The sequence below is a fragment of the Charadrius vociferus genome, unplaced genomic scaffold, assembly GCF_000708025.1.
Source record: "Charadrius vociferus isolate BGI_N301 unplaced genomic scaffold, ASM70802v2 scaffold549, whole genome shotgun sequence".
NCBI classification, from domain to species: Eukaryota; Metazoa; Chordata; class Aves; order Charadriiformes; family Charadriidae; genus Charadrius; species Charadrius vociferus.
In genome coordinates, this window is record NW_009650103.1 from 5072994 (window position 1) to 5085493 (window position 12500).

General features: G+C 48.9%; 1 protein-coding gene across 1 annotated transcript in view; it reads left to right on the forward strand.

The window, feature by feature from the left end:
- PBX3 (pre-B-cell leukemia homeobox 3) overlaps positions 1 to 12500 on the forward strand; it is a 90034-nt gene that overhangs the window by 73845 nt on the left and 3689 nt on the right. Inside the window, 5 exon segments of the mRNA XM_009892370.1 lie at positions 218 to 408; positions 2635 to 2770; positions 9418 to 9583; positions 10732 to 10844; positions 11652 to 11741. Coding sequence (XP_009890672.1) covers positions 218 to 408; positions 2635 to 2770; positions 9418 to 9583; positions 10732 to 10844; positions 11652 to 11741 — 696 coding nt within the window.

The following is a 12500-nucleotide window of genomic DNA, read 5'->3' on the forward strand; positions in this document are numbered from 1 at the left end:
AGGGGATAGGCGTGGAAGGAGCCGTGCCACGGTTGCCTGGCTCCCCTGGCTGCTGCAGGACAGTCCTGGGTCTCACAGCCGCGTGTGCGCAGAGGGGATGGGGCAGAGCGAGGGTCCCCCCGCCCCCTGGCACTGCCTTCCCCCCTGCAGCCAGGAAGGAGCTTCTGTCCTTGTGGGATGGCACAAAACAATTTCTAAGCCTCTCCTTCCTCCGCAGGCGTGTAATGAGTTTACCACACATGTGATGAACCTTCTCAGAGAACAGAGCCGGACACGTCCCATTTCTCCCAAGGAGATTGAAAGGATGGTGGGCATCATTCATCGAAAGTTCAGCTCCATCCAGATGCAACTCAAACAAAGTACTTGTGAAGCAGTAATGATTTTAAGGTCAAGGTTCCTCGATGCCAGGTAAGGCAGGGGCGAGTGTCCTTGGCCCTTTTGGGGAGGGAAGGGGCAGCTGCTGTGCGGCCCAGAGAGAGCCTGGCCCTGCTGGGGGCTGCGTCGCTGCCTGGGCAGGGTCCCGCGAGGACAGGCTGCTCTGCCCCTGGGAAAGCCCGGGGCCCTCGTCCTTCACCCAGGGGGGTGCTGTGAAAAGGGGTTTCCTTCAGAGGGCTTTCATAAACACCGGTGTCTTTTCTACATATTGTAGTGCAAAGGCTGGGGCTTGTTTACCCGATGATTGCTTGTTTACCCTGCTTATGTGGGAGTCACGTAGGGTTTGTGCAGAGGGCTGTTTTGTCACCTCGGCAGTTATTTAAATGGCTGCCGGTACCGATGTCTCGCAGCATAAGGCCAGCCTTGCAAAACGCTGACCCTGTAATGGAAGAGCCAAGTTCTCTGGGAGGGACGTGCCCACGGGCTGCGGCTGGCGCTGGGTTAGCAGCTGCGCGCGCCCGAGGTAAGAAGGGTGACGATGCTTCCGAAAGCCGGATCTGCTGGCCTGTCTCCCAACAAGCTGTTGCGTGACCTGGGCGCGGGAGAAGGCAGCACCTTCCGAACCGCTCGCAGCCAGCACACGCGTCCCTCGGACACCCCTGTCGCTGGCGGAGCTCAGCGCCCGACCCCGCAGCCCACCGGCCTCCGACAGGCTGTGCTTTCTGCAGGCTGCGAGGAGGCAGGCAGGTGGGGATTAGGAGAAGGTTTATAGGCACAGCCAGATTTGTTTGGAAGCCCTGATGGGGTGGGAGATGCGTCCCCATCCCCATCCCTTCCCCAGGGCTCCCCCCCTCCCAGCAGGACGCTGGCTGCCAGCAGAGCGGGAGCTGAGCCCGGCAGAGCGGGGAGGAGCAGCAGGCGCCATGCAGAGCCACCCCTCGGCAGCCGGCTCCTGCTTCACACCTGAAAGCTGTGAGGAGCTAAACAAGAGCAAAATAATTTTATTAACAAGGAGGTCACTGGCAGGTGTGGCAAATTAGGGTAATTACAAACAGTTGGAGGAAATGTCTATGGAGAGCTCCAGTAACTGCAAAAGGTAAAGCTTGCAGATGCACATTTTAAAGTGATTTCTTTAAAAAGGAGGAAGGTAAATAAGGCAAAATGAGCGGAAGCACAGTAATGAGATAAACATAGCTCTAGGGAGAGAGTCTGCCTGCTCCAGGATACAGCGTAGTTAGCAGCATCGTGATACTGCTGGAAGAGAGCGCTGGGGATTGCCGCTCGGCTGCCTGCTGGCCTCGGGCACAGGCAGTTTGATTGCAACCAGCCCTGAGGGGAAGGGAGCTCCGAAGGAACTGTTTAACTGGTGCTTTGGAGAGGATGTTCTGGGGAGAAGGAACGCGGCAAACATGGGCTCGGAGGGAAGGCACCGCAGCTGTGCACATGCTGCCGCTGTAACCCGTATGGAGAGAGCACAGCAGCGGGCCGGCTGCCGGCCATGCCGCAGGGGCTGCGCTGCTCCCGGCCGCGCTGCTGGGCTGGCTGGAGGTCGTGCCGGGCAGTGCGCTCCGGAAAGGCTTCGCTTTTTAGTAAGGCTGCGGGGCTGCACACCTTGGTACCCGTCCCACGCAGCGCGAGAGCCTGGGCCCTGCGCGGCCCTCGGCAGGAGGGTGTACAGATGGGACTCCCTCGCAAAGCCCTGAGAGCCACTTGCTCTCGGAAGCCAATTAGCGCAGTGAGTGCCACGTAAGGACACGGCAGTGAGGCCACCCGTCCTCCTGCCCTGCGCTCAGCCCGGACACCTGTGCAGCAGCCCCAGCTGACCTGCTGCTATAGAGAGGGGTTCGTTAGGCTGCTGTCAGCTCTGAGCTATTTAACAGCCGGGAGGTTCGGGCTGGGATGTGCACTGGGGTGTGCGGGTGGGCTGCCCAGCTCTGTGCCCTGCCTCGCCTTTTGCTTCGTCCTGTTTTCTGCTATAGCACACAACATGGTCTGTGCATCCACGGGTTGACCCCCATGTGGAGGCAGATCCCTGCGTGGCCAGACGTGGGTGGCACAGCCCGCTGCCCTCTCTGCACGATGCCCAGAGCCCCGCCAGAGGGCTGCCCCAAAGGGATCGTGGTACTGAGATGCTGCTGTTGTGTCGCTGTGTGCTGTGGCACTGACATGTGAAACAAGGGTCACTTCCACCCCAGCTGACGCTGCTGGCGCACTGTTTGCATCTGGAAGAACAACCGTGGTTTTCTTTTCTTGTTTCAGACGGAAAAGGCGTAACTTCAGTAAACAAGCCACAGAAATCTTGAATGAGTATTTTTACTCCCACCTCAGTAACCCCTACCCCAGTGAAGAAGCCAAAGAAGAGCTGGCAAAGAAATGCAGCATCACAGTATCGCAGGTAAGCAGTGTCCTGGCCCTCCACTCCCCGGGCAGTCTGTCGACCTCCCCGCTCCCCCTGCAAAACTGCCGTCTCCCTCCGGCTCTGGGGTGTGCTTCCAACGGAGGTGTGCGACATGGAAGAGGTCTCTGCCCAACGCACCTTTGTAATCCCTTCAAATTTGCATTATTGACCACGATGAAGTCAGCAGGGTGACAGAACGTGACGAAGCTCTGCGGGAAAGGCAGCGTGCCTGTGGGTGGCCGGGGCTGTGCTGGGGTAAAAAGAGCGTGTGTACAAAGATGAAGATAGAAATAAAAGGCCATGAGGTTATCACCCTGCCTTACGTCAGCTTTCTCTCTGCACAGTCAGTAAGATTCCTTGCTGAGCCTTACTGTCTGTTATGAATTCGTTACAACTTACCATCATTTCGGGGGAAGGCCAGTTTATTGACAAACATATAATCTATCTCTATAGATCAGAATTTCTTTGATTGCTTGAAGTTGTTTTTCTAAGCCAGCCAGAAATTCAGCCTCTTGATACACTGAAGTGGCACAAGTGGTTTCTCTGTAGCAAAAATGTATTAGGCAGATTTGCTCCTTTTATCACATATAACAGATGTTACTGTGAAGTTAATGCAAGAAACCAGCATCTCCCTAATCAGAAATCACACTGTCGTTGGCTACGGCCGCTTTCTGTATAGACCAAAGTATACTTACAGCTCTGGGCTGGTGTCTTGCAGCGATGTTCAGGCCGATGACACTGCTCCATCGAGCTTTCCTTCACCAGATAACCTAAAAAGCAAAATAACGCTTTGCATTTCTTGTGGCCTGTGCGTTTGATAGAAAGCCAATATTATTCCCACAGCAAATATGGCTCATACTGCTTGGGAAAGTTTGCACTTGGGTGGCAGGGAAGGCTCACCAGCAGTTCCCAAGTTCTCCAGCCACGCCGTTGTGAGGGCCGGTGTGCCATCTCCTCCCAGCTCCATCAGCTCCACTTATCAATATTTCAGGTCCTTTAGAGGAACAATGCCTGCGGCGAATGTGTTAACTATTAATGATTGCAGGCTGCAGTATTGGCATTATTAGCAATGCAACCTTTAGTTTTATAATTAAGACACAAGTTGAGATTTACTTTCTAGGTCTCCCTTGAATGCATGAAAAGTTCAGGCACTTTATTGAAGACTTCCAAAGGAAAGGCTGCCCAGCTCCCCCAAATTTGAAACTACTTAATTGACGTTGGGTGGACCCTTAGTACATACCCTGTGACGTGAGAGGCCAGCGGAGACGTGTGTGTGCACCTCGTGCTCTCCTTGCTCGTTCTGTGGCATGCGGCATGTCCTATGCTCTGAGCGGGGTGGGAAGTGCCCGTGCCAGGGAAAGGTAAGGGCTGGAGATGAGAACAGTTTCTTCCAGTCTGCTTACAAGTGGCTGTGGTGATGAGCAGGAATTTTTGGGGGGAAATTCAGCACCAAACTCATCCCCTCTCACATTGCTCTTTGTCACTGTTTACATCGCGCAAGTGAGTGCAGCCCCAGCAGGTACGGGGGCAGCTGTGGTGGCTGCTGGGCAGCTCTTCTGTGCCCACACACGTCCCTGCGGCTGCTGTGGATGCCTGGAACCGGCCAAACAGCCCGAGAGCAGAGGAGTACCTGGGCGTCTTGATCTGCAGCCCTACATCTTGTTGCTGGTTTCAGTCTTCTTGGCACGAGGTGGTTTATAGCAATTCTTCTTGGAAGTAGTGTCCCAAAATCTTCTGATGTGAGCCGAGGCGACCTGCTGTGTAGTTAGGAGAGGCAACATCATCAACACCAACTTGGAGAAACTGAAAGTTCTTGAGCTCTGCTGGCAAAGTGTAATTGGGAGCGATTATACGGTAGGGAGAAGAACACACCTGCTGAAGAGCTGTGAAGACAGAGAATTGTGCCCGGCAGAGAAGGAGTTAGTGGTCCCGCAGAGTGGACAGATAAAAAGCTAGATCTAGATAAGGCTGAAGTGACTGAAGGAAATGAGATGGAACATTTGAGAAGCCATAACTGATTGCTTCTAGTGCTAATAGATCTGATTTCCTTCTTAATTGGTTGTTTGATAAGATTTAATGTATATGCTGGAGAATGAAATAAAAGGCAGGCAGATGGTCCAAAAATGCAGCAGCAGCAGTGAGCCTGTGACGTGAATATAGGTTTGTCTCTTTAATATTTGATACGAGCATGAATTAGTTGTTTCTTGAATCCATTAGGAAGTCTGTGTGAGCGATGAGAGTAGCTGCATTGCGTCCTCCGTAGCACTGTGTACAGCGTCCTGAGCTTTGCAGGGTGACGTTTTCCCGCCTGGAGCAAGGGCAGCACTGACCACACAACCAGGGCACTAACTGCCCGAGGCGCAGGTCTGGGGCCGTGGCCAGAGCTTCAGGATGGCTAGGAAAACCTCCGGATGATGGGAAAGCCTGAAAACGGGGCAATGTGTCACCTAATGGGAGGGGAGCGCGTATGTGAGAGAGGGAGTGCCCGTGATCCGCTGGTTGCTGAAGTTCCTGACAGATCTGCTGCCACAGACAGAAAATGGGAATACCGCGGATATCCTAATCTTTGATTTTCAAAGGCACTTTCAAAGCCACTTCCAAAGGCCGCACGGTGGGACTGTGGGGTTAGTTGGTATTTACTAGGTCAAATTGGGCTGGAGTTGTCTTTCTTTGTACTGAAAAATGTGTATATTTTTGAGGCCATCTAGCAGAAAAGCTCTGAGCAAGCACTGTAAAATAGCCCAGCGTGCACTGCTGCGGTGGTTGGCAGCAGAAGTCAGAGGATGCAATCCAGAAATCGGGGGTGAATTGAGCAGTCATTTAAAATACTGGCAGGAGTAGCATCGCATGGGATAAGCAATGGCATCCAAGCGAGTGACTGAGCTACACCTTGCACAGGGCTTCTGTGAAAAATCTCTGAGCGCACGTGTTTCCAGCCTCGACCAGGAGTCCATCAGACATCGCCATGCCTGGCACTGTGCCCTGTCTGCCTCCTGTGCTACAAACTCCCCAGAGGTGCAAAGAGCTGGAAAAGTGTGTGGGGGGGAAGAACGTTAATGGATGGCTTTCCAAACTCCTGGAGGTTGTGGTTCACGTTTGATGAAGAGGCTTTGTCCTTTTCCTGGCTGAGCCCGGCTTCCCCTGTAGCTTCTCCTAACGATGATCCAAGGTGTTTCTTTCTTGTACTGTCAGTGCCTTGTAAATGCTGGGGGCAGATTCATGGCAGAACATTTTCTCCCTCAAACACTTAATTAGTGAGTGTTTTGGGTCGTCCTCCCCCCAGATTAAGCAGCTCACTGGAAATCTTGCTGCCATAGCACTTTACTGAGCTGCAAAGAAAATTGTCTCCCAGAATCATTTAGTTGCAGATGGGAGATAGATGGTTTCAGTTTTGATATCGGTGTTTAAAGTAATATGTAGAGAAGGTTTTTCAAGAAAAGCATAAAGACAAACTATTTATTAAGATGAACACCTCACACAATTTCATTTTTAAGAGTACGGAAAAGGTAATTCTAAGGGAAAAAATGTCCTTAACAGAGAACATCGTCGGCTGTAATTTAGAGCTACCCGATCAGCACATGTTTGAGGGAGATAAACTGTATCATCTGTTCTCCCCTTACCATGGCTGCAAGGCTGATGTTTTATACTTTTGCAGATCAGCCTCTCTCAGGGTGTCACGAACAACTATCAGTCTATCATGTGGGCTGGAGAAAGGGCATAGTCATTGCTGAAAGCGTGTCAGTGGATTACAGCAATAAAATTTTTCACTGCTTCAAACAAAAGAAGGATGTGGTTGACAAGGGGATATATTTAAAATTCTTTTAAAGAAAGAATGCAGAAGCTCGTTTTCAACACTCCTGTCCCTGCTTCTTCTGAGTCTGTTTCTGTAAGCAGATTGGCAGGGGGAGCTATGGATATATAGACTCTTACCCCATGACTTCATATGGGAAGCAAGGGGGAAAAAAAAAAAAAAGTCTGCTTAATTAAACAGTTCCTAGGGGTAGAATTCTTAGTTTTAGATCATGTATCATAATTGTGCCACATTGATTTTGAAACTTTTCTATTTTGTGCCATTTGATTAGGTATGGAACACAAACTGTGTGCTACAAACACAGTGGAAAAATTTCCATGATCCATAAATATGTAGTTCACTAATTTCAGCAGTGACGCACTTGTGTCAGCTGTGTCTTTTGCAGAACGAGCACTGATTTATCCCATGAAATCACCCAGTGCGGAGACACGAGGCAGGCCTGTGCCATCCCAAATCCCACGTTAGGCATCTTGACGATTTAAGTAATAATTTATTGTCTTTTTATTTAACATTGCAATTAACATGATAAATAAGTGCAACAGTATTGTTTGAAATGTAATATACAATTAAGCCCAATTAATTAATTGGCCTTCAATGATCAGGAGGAGAAAGATGTTCATTGTTTTTTTATGTGAAAAGATAGTTTGTTTTAATGAAAAATGTGTTGTGAAGCAGCTCGCAATGGAGACAAATTTCTTTTTTGGGGTGAACGTGGGGCTGGGTGAGGAGCCAGGGTGCCGTGGCACCTCCTGGTCTGGGTGCTGATGGGGGGCAGCCCAGCACCAGCATCCTGGCCCTCCACTGGGACGGGGACGATGCCAGCGGCGAGGGCGAGGTGTGCCGGGGAAGGTGCAGGCAGCCAGCACGGCCCCACAGGAGAAATGCCACGGTGGTAAATCCAGCCTAAATCCTGGCACAGCCTCTGCTCCAGCGGTGCCCTGTCCCTGTCCTGGACGCATCCAACTGCCCGTGTCGGCCATGCACGCCTGGCTGCGGCTGGAGTCCCTGCGCATCCCAGGCCATGGCATGCTCTGCTGCAGCCCCTCGCTGATGTGTTTCAAGGGAGAGCAAAGAGTCCTTCGGCCGGGAGGCAAAGGGACCTGGGCGGTGACTGCGTACCCCGGAGGGATGCTGTGGTTTCTCGGGCAGCCGCGGCAGCCCCGGATGCTGAGCTCTGCTGGTGCGCAGGGCGCGTGCTTTAATCTCAGAAATAGTTTAACATTTCTGGATATTCATTTAGATGTGGTATGCGGGTTAAACATAACGTACGATCACTGCTCCTCTCATTGCTTCCAATTAAACCTTGCTTGTTAGTTTAACCTCTAGGTAATCCCATCAAACAATTGATGTCAAGGAAACACTGCCCACAGTGGCTCTGGATGAGTGGCCATTAATTTTAATTGCCTTGATATTAAAGATTAAGAAGTATTGGGACTAGCAGAATGGAAACGATCTGATGTCAAGCAAATCCACTCGTTGAGGCTTCCCCAGGCTGCTGGTGATATTAAAATTTTACTGTGAGAATTAAATAAACCTTTATTAGTGATGGCTGTTGTTTGATTGGTCCAGGGGCGTGCATAAACAGAGGGGTCTCGCACACATCCGTGGACAATACAGTTGATGTACAGAGATTCCTCAATTATGAAACTGTTAATAAAGCATAATCTGATTGTCCACAATAATTATTTGCTAGGTTTCATTAATGTATTATTGCTTCTGTGACTGACAAGGTAATATTAAGTGCAATATATAGAGTACGGTGGAGTATTATCTAGGGAACAGAATGTATAAGGTACCTTTCGTATTACCGTTAAAAGCTAGAGGCTTTTCATTAATTGTGTTTAAACAAAAGCTATGCTGCATAAAGTAAAGCAGGATTTGTCTCCGGCCTGCAGCAGGGTGCCTTACTGGGTGCTCCGGTGTGGGTGCCTTACTGGGTGCTGTGGTGGAGCACAGGGGCGTGAGAGGTGCTGCAGAGCCGCTGCGGTGCATGGCCGGGCGCATCTGTGGGACCGCAGCCCCTGCCTCACCCCGCGCCGGGCGGCTGGGTGATAACCACTCGTGTTATTGCTGGTTGCCCCATCTTTACCTCTGTGTTGTTGCAGAGGCTTTTTGTTGTGGCAGCCTTGGCTGTGGTCTGTGTTGCAAACTGGTTTTGTTATTTAGGAGCTCTGTTACAGCAGCTGAAGTTAAACAAAGCCACTGAGAAAGATTGTACGAACTTCTCTGAGCGGCTCCAGCCGTGACCTCTGCGTGGGTTAATAGTCGGTGCCCCGTGAGCCATCTTGGCTTCACTACAGTATCTTCAAAGGGAGATGACAAAGTGACTTTTCAGCCATTATTGATTTATATGATTCCTTTCATTTTCAGCCGACCAAACACGATTCTATGAGTGGGCTGCCAAGGTTGTTCCAGCCCAAAAATAAAGAACAATTGCTCTCACTGCCTGCTTGCCCTCACTGAACCAGACCTTGGTCCCCCTTGAGCAGCTTTCGGGGTCTTGCACTGATTTCGTTGACAAATGGCTCATAGTAGTAGGAGACAATGCTGTACTAAATGCTGCAGCAAGCTCCAGGATATGTGTCGTCATCAAAGAGTCACCCCCCCATGCATCAATTTGCCAACAGAGGAGCGGAGCCAGATCTCGCTCATATCCATAGTAATAGTTAACTGATGCTTCATTACTGCTTAGTTAACTGGAGTACCTGGCAGATATGGGTCGGGGATTGGGGCACATATATTTGCTGAACCAAACATGACATCTCAAAGTGATCATGCTTTGCTGGGTCAAGCTCTTTGCCTCCTTCACCCTTCCCATCTCTCTCCACTGCAGGTGTCCAACTGGTTTGGCAATAAGAGAATCAGGTACAAGAAGAACATTGGGAAATTCCAGGAAGAAGCCAATCTCTACGCGGCAAAGACGGCTGTGACTGCAGCACACGCCGTGGCCGCGGCCGTCCAGAACAACCAGACAAACTCCCCCACCACACCAAACTCTGGTACGTACCCGGCTCGTGCATTAAAGCATCCCGAAGGGCAGTCCGTAAAGGAAGTCCCTCGATGGCACCCTAGTGAGTTCGGTCAGGCTGAGAAGGCTGCAGCTCTCTCACAGACCTAATTGTGGCACGGGGAGCGGGACCAAGCCCATGGACCTCCAGGCTGGACCGCTGTGAGGGCTGAGCACTGCTGTAGATGGTCCCAGCGGCTTCGGCGGCGAAGCTCCTGCGGCCTCACGAGGGAACAGAGTGGGCCTCACGTAATTCCTGCACTGGTAACGTCTGCCTGGCTTGGGCTTTTGGCAGCTTCTTTGTTTCCAAAGATATTTTAAGCTTTTTCTCATTCGATGAAAATAACACAAAATGAGGCAGAGCTCCAAGTCTGTTTTTGTAGATCTGTTAAATTTATTGTCAAGATAAGAACAAAATAGAGGAATATTTTAGCACGCACTAATTAGAATTTAAACTCTGGGTTGCTTGAAATGGAGTTGATTATATATAGAAATCTAAGGATGCAACTTGTATTTTGGAGTTGCTCTACCACATGTTCTTCTGCGGTATTTAAAAATTGTTTCGCTAGTGTGTTGTTGACATTTTGCAAATCTAAGCATTAGATTAGTATGGGAGTTCGTAAAGAGGAAGTTGCTTTTTTGGGCTCCAGAGGCAAAGGTTTCCACAAAGCACAGGTATCTTTGACACCATTTACAGTGAAGTTTTGCTGTGACTTAGTTGTAGACAACTTTCAAAGGGTATAAAGATCCATGGGGGAAAAAAACTTTAATCAAAAGAAAGTTAGAAAAAAGTTCCTCCTCTGACGGTAATAAATCAGCTAATTAGAAATTGCCAGCCATTTCCTTTTGAAGCAGACATTAAGCACAGACTCAAAGTGAGTTTTTCTCCGAGTGTTTGGTGATAGCATCTCACGATGAAGCGATCCACCGGAGGAAAGCTCTCAACATAACAACCTGTTGTTGTACAGGCTGCTCTTCCAGAGGGAGAAGCTGACCTGTGTCGCATGGGGCTCCCAGGCTTCCCCTGCGCTGCCTTTCCTTCTCCTCTCCTGTCTTCTTCTCCTTCCCCTGCCCTCAGGTCTCTGGGGTTATATATTTGCAGCTCTCTGTTATTCAGCTACCTAACTCTTTCCTTTCCAGGTTCTTCTGGTTCTTTTAACCTCCCAAATTCTGGGGACATGTTCATGAACATGCAGAGTCTGAATGGGGATTCTTACCAGGGGTCCCAAGTCGGAGCCAATGTGCAGTCACAGGTAGGAGAAATGCCCCAAAGTAGGGCCTTTCTAGCAGGGTAGGGTTTGGGCTAAAAATTCCACCTTACTCTGGCTCTATTAAATGGTCTGTGCCTCGCTGCAAAGTGGAGGCTGCATATTTCTGAATGTGACCTATTCTTACCCCAGCATTGAATTTCACAAATATAAAGGAAAGAGCGATTTTTTTCTGATTGAAATTTTAAGCTTTGTGAATGCATTCGGCTCTGGCTTGAGCTCATGGAATGGGATTGGGTGCGTCTGACTTCCATGGACACTGTAAATCCAGTGAATTTTCTTTCTTTTTTCCTTTTCTTTTTTTCTTTTTTTTTTTTTAAACCTTTCGTTTATTTATTGGTCAAACTTTTATTTATTTATTTATTTAAATGTCAGAACCCATCTAACTGAGCTATTAAAATACAACTCATTCTCAGTCACTTTTCCAGTCCTTTCAGACAGGGCTAACTCCATGTTTTATACGCAGTATATATGCCATAATCTCTTCCCGTACATGCAAGCACATACAGACATATAAATATGCACAGCACTTTGCTGCAGACGCTTAAGAAGGACCTACAGGACGCACTGCTGTGAGGAAGTTGTTGTTTGGCTGGTGTGAGAAGCAAAGATGTATGGTTTTTAACATGCAAGGATTTGTTGAAATTCTGCCAGTCATTCTTGATTGATAAATTTGCCTTTCATAGAAGATGCTAAACCCTTTTGGCTCACATAATTCAAAATGTTGCCTATTGTAAGTGATGATGTTTTAATAGATTCGGAATGATGAATTTTGTTTCCCCTTACTTTAAGGTGGATACCCTGCGTCATGTTATCAATCAGACGGGAGGATACAATGATGGCTTGGGAGGAAATTCACTGTACAGTCCACATAATTTAAATGTGAGTACCCAGGGGAACAGTAGTTTGGAGAGCCATAAGCATGGTGTCAGGTAAATGCAGTCATTAATACATGTATTAATTACTCTTGCAAGAGTGTTTTTAATATCGCATCTTTGGGGATGAACCACAGAATAGCCCTTGATACAGCTATGAGTCTTGCTACCGTAAGAAGAGAGAATTTCCTAGAGCCGTGATTATAAGCGATTCGAATTTTTATATTTTTCAGCCTTATGAGTTAAAAAGTAATAGCCTTGGAAAGAAGGCTCTTGTTCTGTGCACAGAGATGGTCCAATAACTCTGTACTTGTGTTTGTTATTGCCTGCAATCAGACACCAGGACTGTGCTTTTGATATACTTTTAGCCATTTCAAGGGTGCACATTTTTCCTGTGTTTGAGAAGTATTTTTGGCCTTGTTACTCCAAACGGGAGAGAGTAGTAAGTCTGGCAAACAGATGCTAGTAAATTGAGGGATTATAGGCTTGATGGTGATAGGTGCTAAATGTCCTACCTCTCGCTGTAAGCGATGAGATCTGACAGTGCTCAGACCCTCGCGGGCTGGACCCTGTAGCCTGCACACAAGGCGCCAGGATAAATAAACGAGAGATCTATTCTTCTGTCGGCGTGAATGCCTGGGATGAAATACCACCCACAGCAGCAGCCTCTGTGGCGAGGGCTCCATGGCAGGTCCTTTTCATCCTTCATTTCCAGCTTGATTCTCTCATTTACAACTTCAGCAATTAATGCTTTAAGTTTCTTTTT